Genomic DNA, 27,863 nt, shown 5'->3' with positions numbered 1-27,863 from the left:
CCTAAACTTTTCACTTAGCCTAATGTTATCCCCTAGCCTAACCTTTCCCCTAGCCTACTCTTTCCCCATGCCACTCACCTAGACTAATCTCTTCACCTAGCCGAAGTTTTTCTGCTAGCCTACACTTCACCCTGGCCTAAACTGTTCTGCTTGCCTTAACTTACCCCTAGCCTTAACTTTTCCCCTCATCCAACATTTTCCCCTGGCTTAACCTATTCCCCTAGCCTAACCTTTTCTGCTCGCCTAACGTTTTCCTCTGGCTTAAACTATTACCCCAGCCTAACCTCTTCCCCTGGTCAAACCTCTTCTCCTGGCCTCACCTTTTCCCATGACCTAACCTGACCCCTAGCTTAATCTTTCCCCCTAGCCTAAACTTTTCCCCTAGCCTAACCTTTTCCCTTGGCCTATCATTTCCCAAGACCTAACCTTTTCCCTTGGCCTAACCTTTTTCCCCTCCTATTCCCCTTTCTCCAAGATTCTCCCTTAGCTAAATATTTTCCCCTAACCTAACATTTCCCATAGCCTAATTTTTCCCCTAGTCTGACTTATTTCCCTTGCCTAACCTTTTTCCCTAGCCTAACCTTTCCCCTCACCTAACCTCTTCCCTAGGCTTAACTTTTCCCCTAGCCTAACCTTTTCCACTGGCCCAACCTGTTCCCGTAGAATAACCTGACCCCTAGTCTAAACTTTATCCTAGCCTAGCCTTTTCCCCTAGCCTCAACTTTTCCCTTGGCCTATCCTTTCACTGACCTAACCTTCTACCTGGCCTAAACGTTTCGCCTGGCCTAACCTTTTCCCCTAGCCTAACGTTTTCCCTAGCCTATCCTTTACCCTAGCCTAACCTTTTCCCCTCGCCTTACCTTTTCCCCTGGCCTAACCTTTACCCCTAGCCTAACCTTTTCCCCTGGCCTAACCTTTACCCTTCGCCTAACCTTTTCCCCGTGCCTAAACATTTCCTCTTGCCTAAACCTTTCCCCTAGCCTAATTTTTTTGCCTTGCCTAACTTCTCCTAAACTAACGTTTCCCCTAGCCTAATCTTTCCCCTAGATTAACAGTTTCCCCTAGCCTAACTTTACCCCTAGCCTAACCGTTTTTCCCTCACCAAACCTTTCCCCCCAGCCTTAACTTTTGCCCTAACCTAACCTTTCCCCCTAGCCTAACCTTTTCCCTTGGCTTAACCTTTTCCCCTAGCCTAATATTTTTCCCTAGCCTAAACTTTCACCTAGCCTAACGTTTTTGCCTAGCCTAACTTTTTCCCTTGGCCTATGCATTTCCCAAACCTAACCTTTTCCCCTAGCCTAACCACTTCCCCTAGCCTAACCTTTTCCCATAACCTAATCTTTTACCCTAGCCTAACCCTTTCCCCTAGCCCAAGCTTTCCCCCTACCTTACCTTTACACCCAGCCTAACCTGCTTTTCCCATAACCTAACCTTTACACCCAACTTAATCTTTTCCCCCTGCCCTAACCTTTCCCCCGGTCTAATTTTTTCCCCTAACATAACCTATTCCCCGACTTAAACTTTTCCCATGTTCTAACCTATTCTCCTGACCTATCCTTTTCCCTAGCCTAACCTTTCCTCTAACATAAACTTTACAACTTGTGTAATGTTTTCCTGTAGCTTAACCTTTCCCCTCGTCTAACCTTTTGCCCTAGCCTAACTTTCCCCCTCACTTAACCCTTCCCTTCGTCTAACCTTTTGCTCTAGCCTAATATTTTCCCTGATGTAACATTTTCCCCTGCACTAAACATTTCCCCTGTCCTAACCTTTCCGATGGCCTAAGCTTTAACCTGGCCTAAGCTTTTCCCGTAGCCTAACATTTTCCCTTAGCCTAGCCTTCTCACTGGACTAAACTTTTCAAGTAGCCTAACCTTTTCCCCTAACATAACCTTTTCACCTAGCCTATCCTTTTCCCTGACCTAACCTTTTCCCCTAGCCTAAACATTTCCCCTAGCCTAACCTGTCCCTTGCCTAATCTTTCCCCTGGACTAAGCTTTTCCCCTTGCTTATCCATTTCCCACAGTCTAACCTTTTCCCCTAGGTTAAACATTTCCACCGAGACTAACCTTTTTCCCCAGCCTAACTTTCTCCCTGGCCTAACCTCTAGTTAGGTTTCAACTAGCCTCACCTTTTCCCCTAGTGTAACTTTTTCCCCTAGCCTAACAATTTACCATAGCCCAACCTTTCGCTGACCTAACCTTTTTCTCCAGACCAACCACTTTCCATAGCATAACCTTTTCCCCTGGCCTAAACTTTTACCCTATCCTAACCTTTTACCCTAACCTAAACTTTCCCCCTGGCCTTTCCTTTTCCCTGGCCTAAACTTTTCTCCTGGCCTAAGTTTTTCCCCTACTCTAACCTTTTCCCTAGCCTAATCTTTTCCATGACCTAAGCTTTTCTTTGGCCTAACCTTTTCTCCAGCCTAACCATTTCCCCTAGCCTAAGCTTTCCCCTAGCCTAACCTTTTATCCTTGCCTAGCCTTTTACCTTAGCCTAAGCCTTTCCCTCAACCTAACCTTTACATCTAGTCTAACCTGCTTTCCCCTAACCTACCTTACACCTAGCCTAACCTTTTCCAAAAGGCTTACCGTTCCCCTGGCCTAACCTTTCCTCCTGGCCTAACCTTTACCACCTGACCTAACCTATTCCCCAACTTAAACTTTTCCCATGGCTTAACCTTTTTCCCCTGGCCTATCCCTTTCCATAGCCTAGCATATCCCCTAAACTAAACTTTACATTTTGTCTAACGTATGCCTTCCTGACCTAGCAGAGGCCTTTGTGTTCCATGTTTGGCCCGCCTGTCTTTGTCTTGCAGGTTGGACCCTTCCCCGCCTTTGCCTTCCACTCCAGGCCCCGAGCCCTTCTCGTTCCAGGTTTGGGCTCCCTGCCTTTGACTTAATTCATTCATTCAATAGTATTTATTGAGCGCTTACTTTGTGCAGAGCACTGTACTAAGCACTTGGAATGTACAATTTGGCAACAGATAGAGACAATCCCTGCCCAGTGACTGGCTTACAATCTAACTGGGGGAGACAGACAAAACAATAGCAATAAATAGAATCAAGGGGATGTACATTTCATTAACAAAATAAATAAGGTAATAAAAATATATACAAATGAGCAGATGAGCACAGTGCTGAGGGGACGGAAAGAGGGGGGGAGGAACAGAGGGAAAGGGGGCTTAGCTGAGGAGAGGTGAAGGGAGGGGCAGAGAGGCAGCAGAGGGAGCAGAAGGAAAAGGGAAGCTCAGTCAGGGAAGGCCTCTTGAAGGAGGTGAGCTCTCAGTAGGGATTTGAAGAGGGGAAGAGAGTTAGTTTGGAGGAGGTGAGGAGGGAGGGCATTCCAGGACAGCGGAAGGATGTGGGCCAGGTGTCGATGGTGGGATAGGCAAGAACGGGGGATGGTGAGGAGGTGGGCGGCAGAGGAGCGGATCCTATGGGGTGGGCAGTAGAAAGAGAGAAGGGAGGAGAAGTAGGAGGGGGAAAGGTGGTGGAGAGCCTTGAAGCCTAGAGTGAGAAGTTATTGTTTCGTGGGGAGGTTGATAGGCAACCACTGGAGGTTTTTAAGAAGGGGAGTGACATGCCCAGAACATTTCTGCAGGAAGATGAGCCGGGCAGCGGAATGAAGAATAGACTGGAGTGACAAGAGACAGGAGGAAGGGAGATCAGAGAGAAGGCTGACACAATAATCCACCCGGGATATTATGAGAGCCTGTATCAGTAAGATAGTCAATTGGGGTGGAGAGGAAGGGGAAGATCTTGGCGATATTATAAAGGTGAGACTTCCCGGCATGGCCCCAAAGCCTTTGTGTTCCAGGTTTGCGCCGTCCCCCCCCCCCAACACACCAGTCTTTGCCTTCCCAGCCTGGCCCTGAAGTCTTTGCGTTCCAGGTTTGGCCCCCCAGCCTTTGCCTTCCAGGTTGGGCGACCCCTCCTTTCCCTTCCAGGCCTGGCCCTGAACCCTTCTCATTCCAGGTTTGCCCCCCTGCCTTTGCCTTCCCCACCTGGCCCCAATTACTTCTCGTTCCAGGTTTGGTCCCCCCGCCTTTGCCTTCCAGGCCTGGCCCTGAAGCTTTCTCGTTCCAGGCTGGGCCCCCTCTGCCTTCCAAGCCTGGTCCTGAAAGCTTCTCGTACCAGGTTGGGCTCTGCCTGCCTTTACCTTCCAGTTTGGACCCCCAATTTTTGCCTTCCAGGTTTAGCCCCGATAACAATAATAACAATGTTGGTATTTGTTAAGTGCTAACTATGTGCAGAGCAGTGTTCTAAGCGCTGGGGTAGATACAGGGTAATCAGGTTGTCCCACGTGAGGCTCACAGTCTTCATCTCCATTTTACAGATGAGGTAACTGAAGCACAGAGAAGTTAAGTGACTTGCCCACAGTCACACAGCTGACAAGTGGCAGAGTCGGGATTCGAACCCATAACCTCTGACTCCCAAGCCCGGGCTCTTTCCATTGAGCCATGCTGCTTCCCGATCACTTCTCATTCCAGGTTGCCCCCCGACCCCCCCGGCTTTTGCCTTGCCGGCCTGGGCCTCCGTCTTTGCCTTCCAGGCCTGGCCCCAAATCCTTCTTGTTCGATGTTGGGGCTCCCCCACCTTTGCTTTCCATGCCTGGCCTCAAACACTTCTCGTTCCAGGTTGGGCCCCTGTGCCTCTGACTTGCTGGCCTGGCCCCTCTGCCTTTGCCTTCCAAGCCTGGCCCCTAACCTTTCTCGTTCCAGGTTGGGCCCCTATGCCTTTGCCTTTCAGGCCTGGTCATGAACAGGCCACAAACACTTCTCTTTCCAGGTTTGCCCCCCACCCCCCACCTTTGCATTCCAGGTTTGGCTCCAAACCCTTCGTGTTCCAGCTTTGGTTCCCCTGTCTTTGCCATCCCGGCCTGGCCTTGAAGCTGTCACATTGCAGGTGTGTCCCCCACCACCACCTCTGCCTTTCCAGCCTGGCCCAAAGCCTTCTTTTTCCATGTTTGGCACCGCCGCCTTTGCCTTCCAGGCCTGGCCCCGAAGGCTTTGCGTTCCAGATTGGGCCCCCAACCTTTGCCTTCCAGGCCTGGCTCTGAACCCTTCTTGTTCCAGCTTGAGGGGCCACCTTTCCCTTCCCGGCCTGGCCCCGAACTCTTATTGTTCCATTTTGGGGCCCTGAGTCTTTGCCTTCCAGGCGTGTCCCCAAACCCTTCTCGTTCCAGGTTTGGCACTGCTGCCTTGGCCTTCCAGGCCTGTCCCCGAAGCCTTCACACTGGTTTGTCCCCCCACACCCCCTACCAACTGCCTTTGCCTTTCCAGCCTGCCCCCGAAGGCTTCTCGTTGCAGGTTTGGCCCCCCAGCCTTCACCTTTGAGGTCTATCCCCGAAGACTTCTCGTTTCAGGTTGCCCCCCACTGCATTTGCCTTCCAGGACTGGCTCTGAACCCTTCTCATTCCAGGTTGGGACCCCCCTGCCTTTGCCTTCCAGCACTGGTCCCGGACACTACTCACATCAGGTTGGGCCCCCCTGCCTTTGCCTTCCAAGTTTTGCCCCCCACCTTTGCCTTCCAGTTTGGGCACTCCCACCTTTCCCTTCCAGGCCTAGCCCCGAATGCTTTTCATTCCAGGTTCACCCCCCCGCTCCTTTTGCCTTCCCGGCCTAGCCTCCCGCCTTTCCCTTCCTGGTCTGGCCCCAAATCCTTCTCATTTGAGGTTGGGACCCCTGCCTTTGCCTTCCAGATTTGTCCCCCTACCCCAGCCTTCACCTTGCCGGCCTGTTCCTGAACACCTTTTGTTTCAGTTTGGGTTCCCTAGTTTTTGCCTTCCAATTTTGCACCCCCAGCCTGTGTCTTGCAGGTTTGGCCCCAAACCCTTTTCATTCCAATTTGGGCCTCCCAGCCTATGCCTTGTAGGTTTGGGCCCGAATCCTTTTCATTCCAGTTTTGACCCACCAGCCTTTGTCTTGCAGGTTTGGCCCCAAACATTTTTCGTTCAAGTTATGCCTCCCCAGCCTTTGCCTTGAAGGTTGGGCCCAGAACCCTTCTCATTCCATTTTGGGCCCCCCAGCAATTTCCTTCCAGATTTGTCCACCCAGGCATTGCCTTGCAGGTTTGGCCCCAAACCCTTTTTGTTCCTGTTTGGGCACCACAACTTTTGCCTTGTGGGTTTGGCCCCAAACCCCTTTCGTTCCAGTTTGGGCACCATGATCTTTGCCTTGCAAGTTTGGCCCCGAGCTCTTTCTGCTCCACTTTGGACCCTGCAGGTTTTGCCTTGCAGGTTTGGCCTCAAATCCTTTTTGTTCCAATTTTAGGCTCTGCAATGTTTGCCTTGCAGGTTTTCCCCCCTCAGCCTTTGTCTTGCAGGTTGGGCCCAGAACCCTTTTCATTCCAGCTTGGGCGCCCCAGACTTTGCATTGCAGATTTGGCGCCAAACACTTTTCATTCTAGTTTGGGCGCTGGAATCTTTGCCCTTCAGATTTGCTCAACCAGCCTTTGCCTTGTGGGCTTTGCCCTGAACACTTTTTGTTCCAGTTTGGGTGCCCCAGTTTTTGCCTTCCAGTTGCCCCTCCCCCTCTTTTTCCCTTGCAGGTTTCGCCCATAACCCTTTTCATTCCAGAATGGGCCACCCCCGCTCTTGCCTTGCAGGTTTGGCCCTCAACCCTTTTTGTTCCAGTTTGGGCTTCCCTGCTTTTGCCTTGCAGGTTTGGTCCCGAATGCTTTTCCTTCCAGTTTGGACCCCCTGCACTTGCCTTGCAGCTTTGGCCACCCTGCTTTTCTCTTGCAGGTTTGCCGCCAACCATCCTTTGCTTTGCAGCTTTGGCCCCTAACTCTTCTCGTTCCAGTTTGTGTCCTGCAGACTTTGCCATGCAGGTTGGGCCCAGAATGCTGCTGGTTCCACTTTTGGTCCCGCAGCCTTTGCTTAGCAGATTGGGCCCCAAACACTCTTGGTTCCAGTATGGGTCCCCCAGCCTTTGCCTTGCAGGTTTGGCCCCAAACTCTTTCCGTTTCAATTTGGGCCCCGCAATCTTTGCCTTGCAGGTTGGGCCCCGAACATTTTGGTTCCAGTTTGGGCCCCGCAGCCTTTGCCTTGGAGGTTTGGCCCCCAACCCTTTTTGTTCCAATTTGGGCACCGTAGTTTGCCTTGTAAGTTTGGCCCTGAACCTGTTTTGTTCAGGTTTGGACTCTGCAGCTTGTGCCTTGCAGGTTGGGCCCCTAACACTTTTCGTTCCAGTTTGGCACTCCCCAGAGTTTGCCTGGCAGGTTCAGCCCCGAACCATTTTCGTTCCTGTTTGTGACAAGCAGCTTTTGCCTTGGAGGTTTGCCCCCACAACCTTTGCCTAGCAGCTTTGGCTCCAAACCCTTTGGTTTCCAGTTTGGGCTCCACAGTCTTTGCCTTACAGGTTTGGCCCCAAACCTTTCTCGTTCGAGTTTGCATCCTGCCGACATTGCTTTGCAGCTTTTGCCCTGAACCCTTTTAGTTTCAGTTTGGGTGCCCTAGAGTTTGTCTTGCTGTTTTGACCCCGAACCCTTTTCATTCAGGCTTGGGCTCCACAGGCTTTGCCTTGCAGGTTAGGCCCGAATGCTTTTCATTACAGTTTGGGCCAGGCAGCCTTTGCCTTGCAGGATTGACCTCAAATCTATTTCGTTTCAGATTGGGTCCCACAGACTTTGCCTTGCTGGTTTGGTCCTGAACCCTTTTTGCTCCAGTTTGGGCCCCCCAGCCTTTACCTTGCAAGTTGGGGCCCAAACCCTTCTTGTTCCAGTTTGGGCCAGGCAGGCTTTGGCAGGCAAGCAGGCAAACTTGCAAGGCAAAGGCTGGGGGACAAACCTGCAAGACTTAGGCTGTGCGGCCCAAATTGGAACCGAAAAGGTTCAGAGCCAAACCTGAATGAAAAAGGTTTGGGGCCAAACATGCAAGAAAATCTCTATGGGGCCCAAACTGGAACCAAAAAGGTTTGTGCCAAACTTGCAAGGAAAATCTATGGGGTGCCAAACTGGTATCAAAGGTGTTTGGGGCCAAACCTGCAGGGCAAAGTCTAGGGTGCCCAAACTGGAACCATAAGTGTTCAGGGCCCAACCTGCAAGGCAAAGGCTTCGGGCCCCATACTGCAACCAAAAACGTTCGGGGCCAAACCGGCAAGCAAAAGCTTGAGGGGCAAACATGCAAGGCAAAGGCTGGGGGGACAAACCTGCAAGGCAAAGGCTGTGCAGCCTAAATTGGAACCAAAAGGTTCAGAGCCAAACCTGAATGAAAAAGGTTCGGGGCCAAACATGCAAGAAAAGCTCCAGGGGGCCCAAACTGGAACCAAAAGGCTTTGTACCAAACCTGCAAGGAAAATCTATGGGGTGCCAAACTGGTACCAAAAGTGTTCGGGGCCAAACCAGAAGGGCAAAGCCTAGGGTGTCTAAACTGGAACCATAATTGTTCAGAGCCCAACCTGCAAGGCAAAGGCTTCAGGCCCCATACTGGAACCAAAAACGTTCGGGACAAACCTGCAAGCAAAAGCTTGGGGGGTAAACCTGCAAGGCAAAGGCTGCGGGCCTCAAACTGGAAAGAAAAAGGTTCGGGGCCAAACCTGCAAGGCAAGGTTTGCGTGGCCCAAACTGAAACAAAAATGGTTTGGGGCCAAAGCGGCAAGGCAAGCTCTAGGGGACCCAAACTGGAAACAAAAGTATTCGGGGGCAAACCTGCAAGGGAAAGGATATGGGGTCCATACTGGAACCAACAGCGTTGCGGACCCAACCTACAAGGCAAAGGCCTGGGGGCAAACCGGCAAGGCAAACTCTAGGGGGCCCAAACTGTAACCAAAACTGTTCGGGGCCAATCCTGCAAGGGAAAGGCTGCGGGGCCAAAACGTGAATGAAAGGGTTTGGGGCCCAACCTGCATGGCAAACCCTAGGGGTCCCAAATTGGAACCAAAAGAGTTAGGGGCATTATCTGCAAGGTAAAATGTGTGAGTGCCAAGCTGGTACCAAAAGAGTTTGGGTGCAGAACTTCAAGGTAAAGGCTGCGGGACCCAAACTGAAATAATAATAATAATGTTGGTATTTGATATTTTAATTGATTTGTTTTGATGATTTGATTAATGTTGGTTGCAGGTAAATGAAAAGGGTTCAGGGCCAAACCTGCAAGGCAAAGGCTTGGGGGGGAACCTGCAAGGCAAAGGCTGCAGGGCCCAAACTGGAACAAAAAAGGTTCGGGGCCAAACCTGCAAGACAAAGGCTGCCTGACCCAAACTGGAACGAAAAGTGTTCGGGGCCCAACCAGCAAGGCAAAGACTGTGGTGCCCAAACCTGCAAGAAAAGTTTTCGGGGCCAAACTTGCTAGGCAAACTCGAGGGGGCACAACCTGGAATCAAAAGGGCTTGGGGCAAAACCTGCAAGGCAAAGGCTGCAGGGCCCAAATGGGAACCAGAAGCATTTGAGGCCCAAACTACAAGGCTATGTCTGCGGGGCCCAAACCCAGATGGAAATGATTCTGGGTGAAACCTGGACGACAAAGGATGCGGGCCCCTAACTGGAAAAGGAAGCGTTTGGGCCCAAGCTGCAAGTCAAAGGCTGCAGTGCCCAACCTGGAACAAAAAGGGTTCGGGGCCAAACCTGCAAGGCCAATTCTGAGGGCCCAAACTGGAACAAAAATATTCGGGGCCAAATCTGCAAGACAAAACTGGGGGAGCCAAACCAGAACAAAGCGGGTGCAGGGCTAAACCTGCCAGGCAAAGGCTGCAGGACCCAACTGAAACGAAAAGGGTTTGGGCCCCAAAATGCAAGGTAAACTCTATGGGGGGCCAAACTGGAATCAAAAGTGTTTGGGGCCAGACCTGCAAGGCAAAGCCCGTGGGGTCCAAACGGGAACCAAAAAGGTTTGGGGTCAAACTTGCAAAGCAAAGGTTGGGGTACCCAAACTGGAAACAAAAGCATTCAGGGCCAAACCTGCAATGCAATTTCTGGGAGGGATAAACTGGAACAAAAAGGGTTGGAGGCCAAACCTGTAAGGCAAAGGATGCAGGGCCCAAACTGGAACCAAAATGGTTCTGGGCCAAATCTGCAAGGCAAATTCTATGGGGGCCAAACTGGATCCAAATGGGTTCGGGGCCATTCCTGCAAAACAAACTCTAGGGGGCCCAAGTTGGAATGAGAAGGGTTAAGGCAAAGGTTGTGGGGCTCAAACCTGAACGAAAAGGATTCAAAAGGAAAAGGAACGAAAAGGAAAAGGGGCCCAACCTGCAAGGCAAAGTCTGGGGGGCAAAATTGGAAGGAAAAGTGTTCGGGGCTAAACCTGCAAGGTAAAAGCTGTGGGGCCCAAAGTGGAATGAAAATGGTTCAGAGACAAAGCTGCAAAACAAAGGCTGGGGGTGGGGGGCAAGCCTGCAAGGTAAAGGCTGTGGGGTCCAAACTGGAACCAAAAGGGTTCAGGGCCATACCTGCAAGGGAAACTCGGGGGTAGGGGTAGGAGGGGGGGCAAAACTGAACAAAAAGTGTTCGGGGCCAAACCTGCAAGACAAAGGCTGCAGGGCCCAAACTGTAACCAAAAGCGTTCAGGACCAAACCTGCAAGGCAAACACTCGGGGGGACAAACTGGAAGCAAAAGGCTTCTGGGACAAACCTGCAAGACAACAGTTGTGGTTCCCAAACTGAAACGAAAAGGGTTCGGGGCCAAAACTGCAGTGCAAATTCTCGGGGGCCAAACTGGAACAAAATGGGTTGGGGGCCAAACTTTCAAGGCAAAGGCTGAGGGGCCCAAACTGAAATGAAAAGGGTTAGGTGTCAAACCTGCAACACAATGGTCGCGGAGCCCAATCTTCAACGGAAAGGGTTCAGGGCACAGCTGCAAGACAAAAGCTGGGGGGGCCCAAACTGGAACGAAAAGGATTCGGGGCCAAACCTGCAAGGCAAAGTCTGAGGGACTCGGACTGGAACAAAGAGGGTACAGGATCAAACTTGCAGGCAAAGCCTGCAGGGCCCAAACCTGAACGAAAAGTGTTCCAGGCCAAACCTGCAACACAAAGGCTGCGGGGCACAAACTTGAAAGAAAAGGGTATAGAGTCAAACATGCAAGACAAAGGCTGCGAGGCCCAAAGTGGAACGAAAAGCATTTGGGGGCATACCTGTGAGGAAAAGCAGGGGGCCCCTAACTGGAATGAAAAGGGTTTGGGGCCAAACCTGCAAGGCAAAGGCTGGGGGGCAAACCTGCAAAGCAAAGGCTGGGGGTCCCAAACTGGAATGAAAAGGGCATGGGGCCCAGTTTGCAATACAAAGGTTAATGGACCCAAAATGGAATGAGAACGGTTCAGGGCCAAACTTACAAGACAAAAGCTAGGGGTCCCAAAATTAAACGAAAAGGGATCGGGTCCAAACCTGCAAGGCAAAGGCTATGGGGGTAAACCTTGAACAAAAAGGGTTCGGGGCCAAACCTGCAAGGCAAAGACTGGGGGGAAAATATGGAAGGCAAAGGCTGGGGGTCCCAAAATGAAACGAGAAGGGTTTGGGGCCAGCCCAGGAAGGCAAAGGTTGGGGGACTCAACCTAGAATGACAAAGGTTCAGGGCCAGGCCTGGAACCAAAGGCAGTGGGGGCCCAACCTGGAACGAGAAGTCTTCGGGGCCAGGGCTGGAAGGAAACGGCGGGGGAGTCCAACTTGGAACAAGAAGGGTTTGGGGCCAAACCTGGAAGGCAAAGTCGGGGGAGGGGGGTCCAACCTGGAACGAGAAGGTTTGGGACCAGGCCTGGAAGGCAAAGGCAGAGGGGCCAAACCTGGAAAGGCAAGGCCAGGTGGCCCAATCTGAAAGACAAAGGGCCAGGGCCTAACCTGGAGCGAAAGGGTTCAGGGCCAAGCCTAGAAATAAAATACAGGGAGACCAAATCTGGAATGAGAAGAGTTTGTGGCCAGGCCAGGAAGGCAAAGGCGAGGGGACAGGCCGGGAAATTCAAGGCGGAGAGGCCCAACCTGGAACGTGAATGCTTAGGGGCCAGGCATGGAAGGCAGTGGTGAGAGGTGGGGAGGCCCAACTTGGAACAAGAAGGGTTAGGGGCCAGGCCTGGAAGGCAAAGGCAGAGGTGACAAACCTGGAACTAGAAGGGTTTGGGGCCGGGCCTGGAGGGCAAAAGCTGGGGGACCCAATTTGGAAGGAGAAGGCTTCAGTGCCAGGCCTGGAAGGCAAAGGCTGGGGGCCAAATCTGGAACGAGAAGGCTGCGGGGTCAGGCATGGAAGGAAATGGTTCATTCATTCATTCATTCATTCATTCATTCATTCAATAGTATTTACTGAGTGCTTACTATGTGCAGAGCACTGTACTAAGCACTTGGAATGTACAAATCAGTAACAGGTAGAGACAGTCCCTGCCCTTTGACGGGCTTACAGTCTAATCGGGGGAGACTGACAGACAAGAACAATAGCAATAAATAGAATCAAGGGGGTGAACATCTCATTAAGACAATAGCAAATAAATAGAATCAATATCTATTGTGGTAATAGGAAGGTGGTAATAAATGGTGGGAGGTGGGGAGGTCCAACCTGGAACAAGAAGAGTTAGGGGCCAGGCCTGGAAGGCAAAGGCGGGGGGCGGGGGCAGGCCGGGAACTCAGAGGCGCAGGGACCCAATGTGGAATGAGAAGAGCTTGGGGCCAGGCCTGGAAGGCCAAGGTGGGGGGGCGGGGCCCAATGTGGAAGCAAAGGCAGGGTGCCCAACCTGCAAGGCAAAGGAGGGGGAACCCCAACCTGGAACTAGAAGCGTTCGGGCCCAGACCATGAAGGCAAAGGCGGGGAGGCCCAACCTCAAACAATTAGCATTCGGGGCCAGGTATGAAAGTCAAAGCCGGAGGGCCAGGTCGGGAAGGCAAAAGCCGGGGGGCATGGAGGGGAAAGGAGGGGGGGCAAACCTAGAATGAGAAGGGCTTGGGGCCAAACCTGGAAAGCAAAGGTGGTGGGGCCAAACCTGGAAGACAAAGGGAGGAGGGCCCAACTTGGTACGAGAAGGGTTCGGGACCAGGCCTGGAAGGCAAAGGCAGAGGGACCAAATCTGGAATGAGAAGGCCATGGGGCCAGGCCTGGAAGGCACAGGAGCGGGAACCCAACCTGGAACACGAAGGCTTCGGTGTCAGGCCGGGAAGGCAAATGCTTGTGGGGAGGTGGCGGGGCACAAATCTAGAACACGGATGCTTCAGAGCCAGGCCGGGAAGGCAAAGGTAGGGGGGCCAAACCAGGAAGGCAAAGGCAGGGGGTGCAACGTGGAAGTAGAAGTATTCAGGACAGGCCTGGAAGGCAAAGGTGGGGGAACCAAACCAGGAACGAGAAGGGTTTGTGACCAGGCATGGAAGGCCATGGCCGGGAGTCGGGGTGGGGGGGCACCTGGAATGAGAAAGGTTCGAGGCCAGGCCTGGAATCAAAGAGGTGGGAGCAACCTGGAATGAGAAGTTTTCGGGGCCAGGTCAGGAAGGCAAAGGCCGGGGGGCTCAACCTGGAAAGAGAAGGGTTCGGGGCCAGGCCTGGAAGCAAAGGGTGGGGGGGCCAAACCTGGAAAGAGAAGGGTTGGTGGCCAGGCCTGGAAGGCAGAGGCCGGGAGGTGTCTAACTTGGAAGGAGAGCATTCGGGACCAGGCCTGGAAGGCAAAGGGGGAGGGACCAAACCCAGAACAAGAAGGATTTGGGGACAGACCTGGAAGGCAAAGGCTGAGAGACCCAACTTGGAAGGAGAAGGCTTCAGGGCTAGGTTGGGAAGGCAAAGGCTGGGGGGCCAAAGTTGTAACACGAAGGCTCTGGGGCCAGGCCAGGAAGGCAAAGGCTTGGGGAGGCGGGGCAAACGTGGAGCACGAAGGCTTTGGGGCCAGGCCAGGAAGTCAAAGGCAGGGAGGGGTCCAACCTGCAAGACAAAGGCAGTTGGGCCCAACCTGGACTGCAAAGGCTTTGGCGCCAAGCCAGAATGGCATTGGTTAGGCAAGATGCAAAGCTGGGGTTAGGGGATATGTTACACTAGGGAAAGGGATAGGCTAGGGCAAAGCTTAGCCATGGGAAAAGCTTAAGTGGGGGAATAAGTTAGGCTAGGGGATGAGGTTAAGCCGGGGGAAAGGTTAGGCCAGGGGGAAAAGTAAGGAAAGGTAAGCCTTCGGGAAAAGGTTAGGCTAGGTGAAAAGTTTAGGTTAGGGGAAAAGCAGCTTAGACTAGGTGTAAAGATTAGGTTCAGGGAAAAGCTTAAGCTAGGGGATAGGGTTAGGCTAGGGGAAAATGTTAGGCTAGGGGTTAGGGTTAGGCTAGGGGAAAATGTTAGGCTAGGGGAAAAGGTTAGACCAGAGAAAAGGTTAGACCAGAGAAAAGGTTAGGCTAGGGAAAAAGGTTAGGCTAGGAGAAAAGGTTAGGCTGGGGAAAAGGTAGGCCAAGAAAATGGATGGTCTGGGGGAAAAGGGAATGTCAGGGAAAGGTTTAGGTTATGGTAATTAGTTAGGCTAGGGGAAAAGGTTACACTAGGGGAAAGGTTAGGCTGGGGAAAGGTAGGCCAGGAAAATGGATGGTCTGGGGTAAAAGGGAATGTCAGGGAAAAGTTTAGGTTATGGTAATTAGTTAGGCTAGGGGAAAAGGTTACACTAGGGGAAAGGTTAGGCTAGGTGAAAAGGTTAGGCCAGGGAGATGTTAAGCTAGGGGAAAACTTTAGGCTGGGGAAAAGCTTAGATGGGGGAAAAGCTTAGTCCAGCAGGAAAGGTTAGGGTAGGGGAAAAGGTTAGAGTAGGGGAAAATGTTACATCAGTGAAAATAAGCTAGGACAAAAGGTTAGGCGAGGGCAAAAGTTTAGGTGAGGGGAAAGGTTAGGCGAGGGAAAAGGTAAAGCTACAGGAAAGGGTTAGGATAGGGCAAAAGCTTAGGTGAGGGGAAACATTAGGCTAGGGGAATAGGTTAGAATGTGGGAAAACGTTAGAATGTGGGAAATTAATAACCTAGGGAAAAAGGTTAGGCAAGGGAAAAGTGTTAGGCTAGGGGAAAGATTAGGCTAGGGGAAATGTGAGGTTAGGGGAAAGTTTTAGGCTGGGGTGAATGTCGGGGGTAGGGGAAAAGGTTAGGAGAGGGAAAATGTTAGTCTAGGGGAAGAGGTTAGGCTAGGGGAAAGAATAGGTTAGGGAAAAGATTAGGCTAGGGGAAAAGTTTAGGCTAGGGGAAAAAGTTAGACCAGGGGAACAGGTAAGGCCAGGAAGAAGGTTAGGCCAGGGGAAATGGTTAGGTTGGGAAAAGGATAAGCCAAAGGAAAAGGTTAGGCTAGGGGAAAAGTTTAGGCTAGGCTAAGGGTTAGGCTAGGGTCAGGTTAGGCTATGTGAAAAGGTGAGGCCATGAGAAGAGGTTAGGCCAGGGGAAGAGGGAAGCCTAGGGGAATAGGTTAGGCTAGGGGAAAAGTTAAGGGTAGGGGAAACGTTTAGGCCATAGTGAAGTTTAGGTTAGCAGAAAAAGTTAGGCTAGGTGAAGAGGTTAGGCTAGGGGAAAGAGTAGGCTAGGGGAAAGAGTAGGCTAGGGGAAAGATTAGGCTAGGGAAAAACGTTAGGCTAGGTGAAACGTTAAGGTTGGGGAAAAGGTTAGGCAGGGGAAAAGTTTAGGCAGGGGGGAAAGGTTAGGCAGGGGGAAACAGGCCAGGAGAAAAGCTTAGCTCAGGGGAAAGGATAGGCCAAATTAAAAGGTTATTCTAGGCAAAAACGTTAGGCTAGGGAAAGGTTAGGATAGGGTCAGGTTAGGCTTTGAGAAAAGGTTAGGCTATGGGAAAAGTTTAGACTAGAGGAAAAGGTTTGTTTAAAGGAAAAGGTTAGGCTAGGTGAAATGGTTAGGTCTGGGGAATAGGTTAGGTCAGGGAAATGGATAGGCCAGGGTAAAATGTTAAGCTAGGGGAAAAGGTTAGGCTAGGGAAAAGGTTAGGCTAGGGGAAAAGGCTAGGCTAGGGGAAAAGGTTAGGCTAGGGGAAAAGATTAGGCTAGGGGAAACATTCGTTAGGTGAAAATATTAGGCATGGGGAGAATGTTGGGGTACGGGGAAAGGTTTGACTAGTATAAAATATTAGGCACGGGAAAAATTCAGTCCAGGGGAAAAAGTTAGGCCTGGAGAAAGGTTAGGCTGGGTCAAAGCTTCGGCCAGGAGAGGTTAGGCCAGGGGAAACGTTTACATCTGGGGAAAAGATTAGGCTAGGGGAAAAGATTAGGCTAGGGGAAAAGGTTATTTCAGGGAAAAGGATAGGCGAAGGGAAAAGATTAATCTATGAAAAAAACATTTGGTTAGGGGAAAGGTTAGGCCAGGGGAAAAGGTTAGGTTAGGTAAAAACTTTAGGCTAAGGGAAAAGGTTAGGCCAGGGGAAAAGGTTAGGCCAGGGGAAAAGTTTAGACTAAAGGAAAAGGTGAAATGGTTAGGTCAGTGGAATAGGTTAGGTCAGGGAAGTGGATAGGTCAAGGGAAAAGGTAAGGCCAGGGGAAAAGGGAAAGTTAGCGGAAAAGGTTAGGCGAGGGGAAAAGGTTAGGCTGGAGAAAAGGTTAGGCTGGGGAAAAGGTTAGGGTATGCGAAACGTTCGTTTAGGGGAAAATATTAGGCGTGGGGAGAATGTTGGGGAAGAGGAAAAGGTTTGACTAGTGTAAAAGGTTAGGCCCAGGAAAAATTTAGTCCATGGGAAAAAGTTAGGCCTGGGGAAAGTTTAGGCTAGGAAAAAGCTTAGGCCAGGAGAAGAGGTTAGGCCAGGGGAAACGTTTACATCTGGAGAAAAGGTTAGGCTAGGGGAAAAGGTTATTTCAGGGAAAAGGCTAGGCGAGGGGAAAAGGTTAGTCTATGAAAAAACATTTGGGTAGGGGAACATTTGGCTATGGGAAAAGGTTAGGTCAGGGGAAGGGGGTAGGCTAAGGGGAAATGTTGAGCCAGGGGAAAAGGTGAGGCCAGGGGAAAAGGTGAGGGCAGGGGAAAAGGTTAGGCTTGATAAAAATGTTAGGCTAGGGCAAAGGTAAGCCTAGGAGAAAAGGTGAGGCCAGTGAAAAGGTTAGTCTAGGGGAAAATGTTAAGCCAAGGGAAAAGGCTAGGCTAGGCATAAACGTTAGGCTGGGGAAAGGTTAGGCTAGGGGAAAAGGTTAGGTCAGGCAAAAAAGGCTAGGGGAAAAGGTTAGGCCAAGGGAAAAGTTTAGGCTAGAGGAAAACATTAGGCTACGGGAAAGGTTTAGGCTAGGTGAAAAGCTTAGGCCAGGGGAAAAGGTTAGGCAAGGGAAAAGGTTACACTGGGGAAAATTTGGGCCGGGGAAAGGGTTAGGCACAGGGAATAGGTAAGGCTAGGGGAAAGATTAGGCTAAGTGAAAGAATAGGATAGGGAAAAAGTTAGGCTAAGGGAAAAGTTTAGGCTAGGGGAAAAGTTTAGGCCAGGGGAAAAGGTTAGGTCAGGAAGAAGGTTAGGCTAGGAGAAAAGGTTAGCCTAGGATAAAGGTTGGACTAGGGGTCAGGTTATTGTATGGGAAAAGGTTAGGGAAGGGGAAAAGTTTAGGCAAAGGGACAAGGTTAGGCGAGGGGGAAGGTTAGATGAGGGGAAAGGTTGGTGAGGGGAAAGGTTAGGCAAGGGTAAAATTTTAGGCGAGGGGACAGGTTAGGCTACAGGAAGAGATTAAGCAAAGTGTAATGTTTATGTTAGGGAAAAGGTTAGGCTAGGGGAAAGGATAGGCCAGGGGAAAAGGTTAGGCCATGGGAAAAGTTTAAAACAGGAATAGGTTATGCTGGGGAAAAGGTTAGGCCGGGGGAAAGGTAAGCCAATGGGAAAAGGTTAGGCTAGGTGCAAAGGTTAAGTTAAGGAAAAAGCAGGATAGGCTAGGAGTAAATGTTAGATTAGGAGAATAGTTTGGGCTAGGGGAAAGGGTTAGGCTAGGGGAAAATGTTAAGCTAGGGGAAAAGTTTACATCAGGAAAAAAGTTAGGCTAGGGCAAAAGGTTAGGCGAGGGGAAACGTCAGGAGAGGGGGAAGGTTAGACCATGGGAAAACATTACGCAAGGTGTAAAGTTTATGTTAGAGGAATGGTTAGGCCAGGGAAAAGGTTAGGACATGGGAAAAGTTTAAGTCAGGGAACAGGTTAGGCTGGGGGCAAGGTTAGGCCAGAGGGCAAGGTTAGGCCGGGGGAAGGGTAAGCCTTTGGGAAAAAGTTAGGCTAGGTGTAAAGGTTAGGTTAGGGGAAAAGCAGGTTAGGCTAGATGCAAAGGTTAGGCCGGGGAAAAGGTTAGGCTAAGGGAAAAGGGTAGGCTAGGGGAAAAGGTTAGTCTGGGGAAATATTTAGGCTAGGGGAAAAGGTTAGGCAATGGGAAAGGTTAGGCTAGGGGAGAAGGTTAGCCTAGGGGAAAGGATAGGCCAAGGGATAAGGTTAGGCTAGGGGAAAGGATAGACCGGGGAAAAGGTTAGTCTAGGGGAAAAGGTTAGGCTAGGTATAAAGGTTTGGTTAGGGGAAAAGTTAAGACTAAGGAAAAAGGTTAGGGTAGGCGAAAAGTCTAGGTTAGGGGAAAAGGTTAAGCTAGGGGAAAAGATTAGGCCATGGGATAAATTTAAGCTGAGAAAAAGGTTATTTTAGGGCAAAAGGATAGCCTAGGGGAAACATTAGGACAGGGGATAGGTTGGGCTTGGTATAAAGGTTAGGTTAGGCGAAAACCTTTGGCTAGGGGAAAGGGTTAGGCTAGGGGAAAAGGTTAGGCTAAAGGAAAAGTTCAAGCTAAGGGAATAGGTTAGGCTAGGTCAAAAGGCCAGGGAAAAACTAAGGCCAGGGGAAAAGGTTAGACCAGAGGAAAAGGTCAGGCAAGGGGAAAAGGTAAGCCTAGGGAGAAAATTAGGCCAGGGAGAAGGTTAGGCTAGGGGAAAGGTTAAGTTTACAGGATAAGTTTAGGCAAGGTGTAAAGTTTACATTAGGGGAAAAGATTCGGCTAAGGGAAAATGTTAGGCCAGGAAAAGGGATAGGCCATTGGAAAAGATTAGGCAAGGGGAAAGATTTGGCTAGAGGTAAAGCTTAGGCTAGAGGAAAAGCTTAAGCTAGGGGAAAAGGTTAGGCCAGGGAAGGGGTTAGGCTATGAAAAACAGATAGGCCAGGGGAATGGGTTAAACCAGGGGAAAAGATTAGGTAAGGGAAAGGTTAGGCTAGGTGGAAAAGGTATGGTAAGGGGAAAAGGTCAGTCCTGGGAAAAGGTTAGGCCAGGGGAAAAGGTTAGGCCAGAGGCAAAGGTTAGGCCAGGGGCAAAGGTTAGTCTAGGGGAAAAGGTTAGGTCAGGAATATAGGTTAGGCCAGGGGAAACGTTTAGGCTAGGTTAGGGGAAAAGGTTAGGCCAGAGTGAAAGGTTAGGCTAGGGGAAAAGTTAAGGCTAGGGGGAAAGTTTAGGCCAGAGTGAAGTTTAGGTTAGCTGAATAAGTTAGGCTAGGGGAAGAGGTTAATCTAGGGGAATGAGTAGACTAAGGGAAAGATTAGGTTAGGGGAAAACATTAGGCTAGGTGAAAAGTTTAGGCAAGGGGAAAACGTTAGTCTAGGTGAAAAGATTAGGCCAGGGAGAAGGTTAGGTCAGGGCAAAGAATAGGCCAAGGGGAAGGGTTAGGCTAGGGTGAAAGATTAGGCTAGGATAAAGGTTAGGCTAGGGGTCAGGTTAGGCTAGGGGAAAAGGTTAGGCCAGGAAGATTTTAGGGTAGGGGAAAGCCTTAGGATAAGGGAAAAGTTTAGGCCAGTGGAATAGGTTAGGCCAGGGGAAAAGGTTCCGCTAGTGGAAAGATTAAGGCTAGGAGAAAAGGTTAGGCCGGGGGTGTTGCAGGACTGGCGTGAGAAGCTAAGGGACTGGGCTTGTGTCCTATCCCCTCTGGCCCACCTGAGCAAGGCTCAGGGCACACTGGTCTAAGACAAACATACCTCTGGGACCTTGAACAGGATAACAAGGAACATTGTGTTTGCCAAAGAGCTGAGTTCTAAGCATGGGATGCAAAAACAACTGAACCTTGACTGGAAGATTAATCATTGTTATAGGTACTGTATAAAACTAAGATATGGTAAAATCATTGTTACAGGTACTGTATAAAACCAAGTGGTAACGGTGAAATAAACTAGTTTATTGCCATGAGCATTAGACTCGCCTGGCCCGCTCTTTCCCCCCCCTCTATTTTCTTCACTGACTACTCATCACGCCAAATGCTGGCATTTGGCACCCGAACAGGGACACAAGGTGGAAGGAGTGACTCAGCGCCTTACAACACGGAGCTCCACTGAATCACGAAGGTAAGGGAATTTCTTATATTCACCAGGCTAACCACGGGGATTGCCCTATCTGAAACTTTCCACAGCAGGGATGGGCCAAGTACACTTTAAAGACAGGGAACAGTATGTGAATTTGCTTAAGAAGGTGGTTAAGGAGAGAGGGTTGATCATCACTAAACAACAGATAGAACAATTTTTGGAATGTGTCGAGAAGTGTTGTCCATGGTTTCCGAAGGAAGGGGTATTGATTTAGAACAGTGGGAAGTGGTTGGAAAATAGATGAGTGAAAGTTATAGACAAGAAGGCCCTTGCTCTATCCCTGTTGCAGCTTTTTCTATATGGAATGTCTTGAAGATATGTCTTACTCCTGAGAATCAAGTACCTTTAGTTCATAAGGTCCTTAAGGTGGATACCGCAGCAGGGCTGGATTTGCCTCCCCACCCGCCACCCTCCTCGGCCCCCAAGATATATCCCAATCTTGAAGATTTTCATTTCCCACCACCTCCGCCCGAAGCAGATTCTTCCTTTTTTAAGGAGGAAAGATAGGATCCCTGGTCTCCAGTCACAGTGAAACCAAACAGCCCCACCCCACTCCAGAAGGCTATTATAACAGCCGCAGAGCAAGACCAAGACATTCCTCTAGATTTTCTCACTGTTTTCCCTGTCATTGAATACCCAGACGTGCGTATACACACGGACCGACAGGCATATACATGGAGGATCCGCGCCGCTCCATTCAGCGGTACCTCGCTGCCCTTTGACCCTTGACCCCTGGGCCCGGGGGTTGGGGTCTCCATCCCCAGGACCGGCGAGCAGAGCCACTCCCACCTCCCCTCCCTTCCCACCCCTTACTCCAGCTCCGACCACCAACGCCCCCCGAAACTTTCTGCTTTTCCACTCGGTGCAACCGGGTGGGCCTATTGCGACAGACACTGTAATTATGGTTTTAAAAAAGCAAACAACCATCTCACATACACACTTCAAGCCTATCAGCAAATCATGATAGCGGGAAAAACAGCTTGGTGGAAGCTGCCAGCTAAGGGAGAGATGAACTCCAATTTTACAAAGATTTTACAAGGCCCGTCTGAACCTTTTGAACAATTTGTTAGTAGATTAACTATGACAATACAGAGTAGTGTAGGTGATCATACGGCCGGAATTATACTGTTGAAGCAACTTGCATACGATAATTGCAATCAGGACTGCAAAAGAGCCTTGGCAGGGAATAAAAGGACTATGACAATCACTGAAATGATACGGAAGTGCCAAGATTTGGGCACTGCCTCTTTCAATGCTAATTTAATGGCTGCAGCTATGCAGCAACAAAATGCTAAGGGTGCATGTTTTAATTGTGGAAAGGAAGGTCACTTTGCAAAAAACTGCCTGAAAGGAAAGGCAGTGCTTTCCCGAAACACCCGTCCTTCATCAGTGTGCCCTAAGTGCAGAAAGGGAAACCATTGGGCTTCTGAGTGTCGCTCAAATTTTACCAAAGAACCCCGATATCGGGAAACGTAAAAAGGGGCCAGCCCCAGCCCCGACAAACAATAGGGGCAGCCCTAACATTCAGTCAGGTTCGCTCAGTAGCCAAGGAGAATACCCTGTATCCCCAGCATACTGCCATCTCTCCTATGCAGACCTCACCTGAGCCACCCCCGGAAGCACAGGATTGGACCTTCCCTCAGCTGTACAAGTAGTACTGACTCCAGAAATGGGAGTTCAAAAAATACCAACAGGAATCTATGGGCCTTTACCTATAGATTTTGTGGGTCTGATGGTAGGGAGGAGTGGTATGACCCTAAAAGGATTAAATGTAATACCCGAAGTAATTGAATCAGATTATATAGGGGAAATCTCGGTATTGGCTTATGCACATAAGGTTGTCCAGTTTCCTGAACGGACAAGAATAGCTCAATTGTTGATACTTCCTTCCAAGCAGATTGGGAAAACATGTCAGAATGTTAGAAAACCTCAAGGATTTGGAAGCTCAGGAGATCAAGCCTTCTGGGCCCAAACAATCACTTTAGAAAGACCACAACTGACTATACTTATCGAAGGGATGACCTTCAGAGGATTAATAGACACAGGGGCTGACAAGTCGATTATCGCCAAAAGGCATTGGCCCCTTTCCTGGCCCCTACAGCAAGGGAGTGCCCCGTTGGCAGGAATAGGAACAGTAGAAACACCCGTGCAAAGCAGTAAGTTATTAAAATGGGGAAGCAAGGGGCAACAAGGATATTTCCAACTATATATAGTTGATGGATTCCCTATCAATCTGTGGGGAAGAGATATACTCCAGCAAATGAAAGTGATGTTAACTACCGAAACTCCTTTATCATAATGGCCACCGCCCCACAACATTATGCAGAAAACATTACATGGCTTTCAGACAAGCCTATCTGGGTGGAGCAGTGGCCGCTAACAGAAGAAAAGCTAGAGGCTCTAGAACATATCGTGAAAGAACAGTTACAAGCAGGACATATTGAGGAGACCACCAGTCCATGGAATTCTCCGGTATTTGTAATAAAAAAGAAATCAGGAAAATGGAGAATGCTTACGGATCTAAGTGCGGTACATAATACCATGGAACCCATGGGTCCTTTACAACCAGGGTTGCCCTCTCCAGCCATGATCCCGCAGGAATGGCCGTTAATTATAATAGACCTTAAAGACTGCTTTTATACGATCCCACTTCAAACAGAGGATCGAAAAAGATTTGCATTCTCGATCCCTTCTGTCAATGTTAGAGCCCCTGCCCAAGGATATGAATGGAAGGTATTACCCCAAGGCATGATAAATAGCCCTACTATGTGTCAAAAATTTGTTAGCCTTGCCCTAACTCCAATTAGACAAAAATATCCGAGTGCTTATATTATACACTATATGGACAATATTCTTTGCGCTCACCCCCACCATGCCACACTTAATGAGCTGTTAGGCCGCTTGACCTTATCCTTGTCAGAATATGGCCTGATCATAGCACCGGACAAAGTACAGAAACAAGCACCATATAACTATCTGGGAAGTATTGTGGAGTAACAGAGGGTTAAGCCTCAAAAATTACAAATACGAAAGGAGTCTTTAAAAACATTAAATGACTTTCAAAAGCTGTTGGGGGATATCAATTGGATCAGGCCCTATCTAAAGATCAACACTCACCATTTAACTCATTTATTTTCTACTTTACAGGGAGATCCCGATCTGACCTCACCCAGAACCTTAACCTTAGAAGCTCAGAGGGAACTTAAGACTGTGGAAGAAACAATTAGCAGTGCCACTTTAGATCGAATACATGAACAAGAAGACATCCAGGCTGGTATACTTTCTACTCCAGGGACACCTACCGCAGCCTTACATCAAAAGAAAGGCATACTAGAATGGTGCCATGTGACACACCAAATCCCTAACTCTTTAATAACATATCCTACAATGGTAGCACTATTAATTCAGAAATTGGTCAGAAGGAGTATTTGGCTGACGGGAAGAAGTCCCACTATTATTCATCAGCCATACACCCAAACCCAACTCACTTGATTAATACAGAATGATCCCAAATGGCAGATAGTAATCTCCTCATTCGTGGGTTACTTGGACTCTCATCATATGGAAAACCCCATTTTACAATTCACAGAACCATACTCATGGATTTTCCTGAAAATTACCCTTATCTCTCCTATTCCCCAAGCAGATCACACCTTTACAGATGGATCCTCAAAAGGAACTGCAGTTTATTTCATACCCCCCAACATAACTGAAATAAGACATATGAGGCTTATGTCTGCTCAACAAAATGAATTAACCACGGTAATTATGGTTTTACAAAAGCAACCTCAACCACTCAATATTCTTACGGACAGCAAATATTGTTTCTAAGTTGCCTCGAAAATTGAGACGGCTAAATTAAAATTCTCTAACACTTCTGATATGTTTCCTTTGTTCTTGCAACTCCAATGAGTTGTTCAAGAAAGAAAGAACCCCTTCTTTATTACTCATATCCGAGCACACTCCGTACTCCCTGGCCCCCTAACTCAAGGCAATGCAGAAGCCGATTACCTGACACAAGTTATTGTAATGCCCACGATCATGCCTCCAGCGCTTCATGAGGCCTCAGTATCCCATAACTATTTTCATCAGAATGCCTACATACTACGAAGGCAATTTCATATTACGAAAGAACAAGCAAGACAAATTGTCAAATCATGCCCAAAATGTATCCCTTTCTCTTCACCTCCCACGAACACTTCAAAAAACCCTTGTGGACTTTGTCCTAACCATATTTGGCAAATGGATGTTACTCATTATTCTTCCTTTGGGAAATTGCAATTTATTCATGTAACTATAGATACTTATTCCTCCTTTACCTCTGCCACTTTACACACAGGGGAATCTACTAACCACGTCATAGATCACTTATTGCAAACGTTCTCAGTTCTCAGGAATCCCAACACAAATAAAAACAGATAATGCCCCTGCATATACCAGCACAGCTTTCAGAAACTTTTGTATAACATTCAATATTTCCCATATTACCGGTATCCCCTACAACCCTACCGGACAAGCTATTATTGAGAAGTGACATAAAGATATCAAGACTTATTTACAAAAACAAAAAGGGGGAGAGTACCTGTCCTCCCCTAAACGACGAATACTTATGACATTATACACCTTAAATTTCTTGACAGCAGATGTTAAAGGATTTACACCTGCAGAGAAACAGTTCCAACAAAAGGGAACAGTTCCAACAAAAGGGAGCTCAGAAGTCAGCTCTGGTCATGTAGAAGGACCCCCTTACAAATACTTGGTATGGTCCAGATCCTCTACTAATGTGGGGACGTGGGTATGCTTGTGTCTTTCCAGAAACGTTTGAAAAACTAGTGTGGATTCTTGAAAAGAATGTCCGAGCATGTTCCTCAATTGACCGAGAGGCTGAGCAGAATGAGATTCCAGAGGAAAAGGAAGAAACCCAGCAGAGCCACTTGAACTGAGAAGATTTCAACATGAGGGCAGATAAAAGCACTCACATCTCAGGCGATGACAGTGGTAGAAAACACTAAACAATTAATGACACCTGAGAATGTCTTTCTTGCCATGTTGGCCTTTTTTATCAGTGTAAGTTCCCCCGTGCGAGAGAGAACAATATTGGGCATATCTTCCCTATCGGCCATGGACAAGGCCTGTAACATGGGAAGATAGACTGGGAGAAATATATACCAATAATTCCAGACTCATGGGGGATATAATTATCCTTTTCTGTCTGATAATATAAATGCAGTAATAAATGTTAGCGTGCTAGCCACCCATACTCCAATATGCTTTTATAGAAATGGCAATGGCAATTGTATCGGACCATGTCTACAACTCGAAACAGAGAAAACTTGGGTTCGTGTTAAAGAATTGGGAAATATCATAGAAGGAAACAGTGCCTCTGTTTATGTGGAAAAACCTACGCCAAAAGGGGTTCCCACAAGGAACTTCACCCAATAACCCCGAATACCTCTCTGTGCCTTTGCGAGTCATGTTTGGCCCGGCTCTAGCAATAAGTCATTAATACCTGAAAAACCTATCTTCCCCTTATGGGAATTATGTCACCTCTCTTACCCTGAAGAGATACAATTAAATAGTCACACAGAGCCAACAAAATTGTGGAATTGGGGTGGACATGACAATTCGACTCATCAGGCACCCTTGAAGGGTTACACGGGAAGTTTTCCTGAAGAGGTATTACAATCTCCCACTTTAGTAGAATTTCGAGGACTATGGAGGGCCTTTTCGACCTTAGATAGAATTGATCATACTTACTTTGAAGCCCTCGTCCCACTAAACATAGGCCCAGTAAAGAGTAATTTGTCCTTCATCACTGCATGTGTAAGAACTCCTCAGCCGTTTATAGTGGGTAATATATCCATGGTAAATGAAAGTTGTTATTGGAACATATGCTGTATAAATTGTACTCTGAAACAATGTATTGATATTACGGACAACGATAAAATTATCATGTTGGTGGAACAACCTGCATTTGCAGTTTTTCCCACCAATATCTCCAATGAATGGTATTCGTCATCCAGCGAGCATGCACTCCAGTTAATAGCGCACGGCTTAAGTAGACAAAAGAGGCTTGTGGGTTTACTGGTCACCGGTCTCGTCACGTTAGCATCACTAATAATATCTACTACTGTGTCTACTATATCATTGCAAACCGAGATCCACACTGTGGGGTATGTTAACGAGCTCGCCCATAATGTTACTCTGGTGTTTCAGGCCCAGGAACGAATTGATAGAGATTTGCTATATAAAATTAACTTACTTGACCAATCAGTATTATATTTGGGCACTGAGATAGAAACTTTGAAGGAAAAGCTCTCGTTGCAGTGTGACTGTAGATACTTGCATGTCTGGGTTACTCCTGTGAAATACAATGCCTCGGATGAAAATTTATCTTGGGATAAAATAAAGAATCGGATGCTGGGTGCATGGCATCAATCTAAAATCACATTGGACATGGATCAATTAAGAAAAATAACTGAGGAAATCGAGAATAGTCCTCATTTGAATGAGCACCCTGAGGTTATTGCCCGTCTTGTATTAGATTCATTGAAACAACTTAACCCATTTAATTGGGTATCCGTAGGATTGCATACCTTACCTTATATGTTTGTCTTCATCGTGGTATTAATGATGTTTCCTCTTATTACTCGTTTTTTGGCAACCACTCTGAAAACCTCGCTAACTCAACTTTATGAGCTTCGTCTAGTAAATAAAAAAGGGAAGATGTTGCAGGACTGGCGTGAGAAGCTAAGGGACTGGGCTTGTGTCCTATCCCCTCTGGCCCACCTGAGCAAGGCTCAGGGCACGCCGGTCTAAGACAAACATCTCTCCGGGACCTTGAACAGGATAACAAGGAACATTGTGTTTGCCAAAGAGCTGAGTTCTAAGCATTGGATGTAAAAACAACTGAACCTTGACTGGAAAATTAATCATTGTTATGGGTCCTGTATAAAACCAAGAGATATGGTGAGATCATTGTTATGGGTACTGTATAAAACCAAGTGATACGGTGAAATAAACTAGTCTATTGCCATGAGCCTTAGACTCGCCTGGCCCGCTCTTTCCCCCCTCTCTATTTTCTTCACTGAGCACTCATCACTCCAAATGGTGGCACGGGGGAAAAGGTTGGGACTGGGGAAACAGTTAGGCCAGAGGAAAAGGTTAGCTCAGGGAAAAAGATAGTCCAAGTGAAAAGTTTATTCTAGGCAAAAACCTTAGCATAGGGGAAAGGATAGGGGTCAGATTAGGCTTTGGGAAAGGGTAAGTCCAGGGGAAAATGTTAGGTTACGGAAAAGGTTAGTCTAAAGGAAAAGATTAGGCCAAACGAATAGGTTAGGTTAGGGAAATGGATAAGCCAAGGGAAAAGGTTAGGTTAGGGGAAAAGGTTAAGCTAGGGAAATGTTTGACCATGGGAAAAGGTTAGGTTAGGGGAAAAGTTAAGACTAAGGGAAAAGGTTAGGCGAGGGGAAAAGGTTAGGCTAGAGGAAATGGTTAGGTTAGAGGAAAAAGTTTAGGGGAAAATATTAGGCATGGGGAGAATGTTGGGGTAGGGGAAAAGGTTAGGTGAGGGGAAAAGGTCTGGCTAGGGTAAAATTTTAGGCCCAGGAAAAATTTAGGCCAGGGCAAAAGGTTAGACCTGGGGAAAGGTTTAGGCACAAGGAAAAGGG

At 48.5% G+C, this 27,863-nt stretch overlaps 1 protein-coding gene across 2 annotated transcripts in view; it reads left to right on the top strand.

The window, feature by feature from the left end:
* LOC103165880 (endogenous retrovirus group K member 13-1 Env polyprotein-like) overlaps window positions 1-27,240 on the top strand; it is a 649,133-nt gene extending 621,893 nt beyond the window's left edge. Inside the window, exons 1-3 of one of the 2 annotated variants that reach the window (XM_029080861.1) lie at window positions 20,032-20,175; window positions 23,341-23,467; window positions 25,009-27,240. In XM_029080861.1, coding sequence (XP_028936694.1) covers window positions 26,056-27,012 — 957 coding nt within the window. In that variant the 5' untranslated portion in view covers window positions 20,032-20,175; window positions 23,341-23,467; window positions 25,009-26,055 and the 3' untranslated portion in view covers window positions 27,013-27,240. Of the gene's footprint in view, window positions 1-20,031; window positions 20,176-23,340; window positions 23,468-25,008 lie in introns of those variants that run through there. The other variant, XM_029080862.2, reaches the window with a different exon arrangement.
* Window positions 27,241-27,863: the final 623 nt, after the last annotated feature.

Source organism: Ornithorhynchus anatinus, chromosome 16, assembly GCF_004115215.2.
Source record: "Ornithorhynchus anatinus isolate Pmale09 chromosome 16, mOrnAna1.pri.v4, whole genome shotgun sequence".
NCBI lineage: Eukaryota > Metazoa > Chordata > Mammalia > Monotremata > Ornithorhynchidae > Ornithorhynchus > Ornithorhynchus anatinus.
This window is presented reverse-complemented; position numbering and strand designations above follow the sequence as displayed.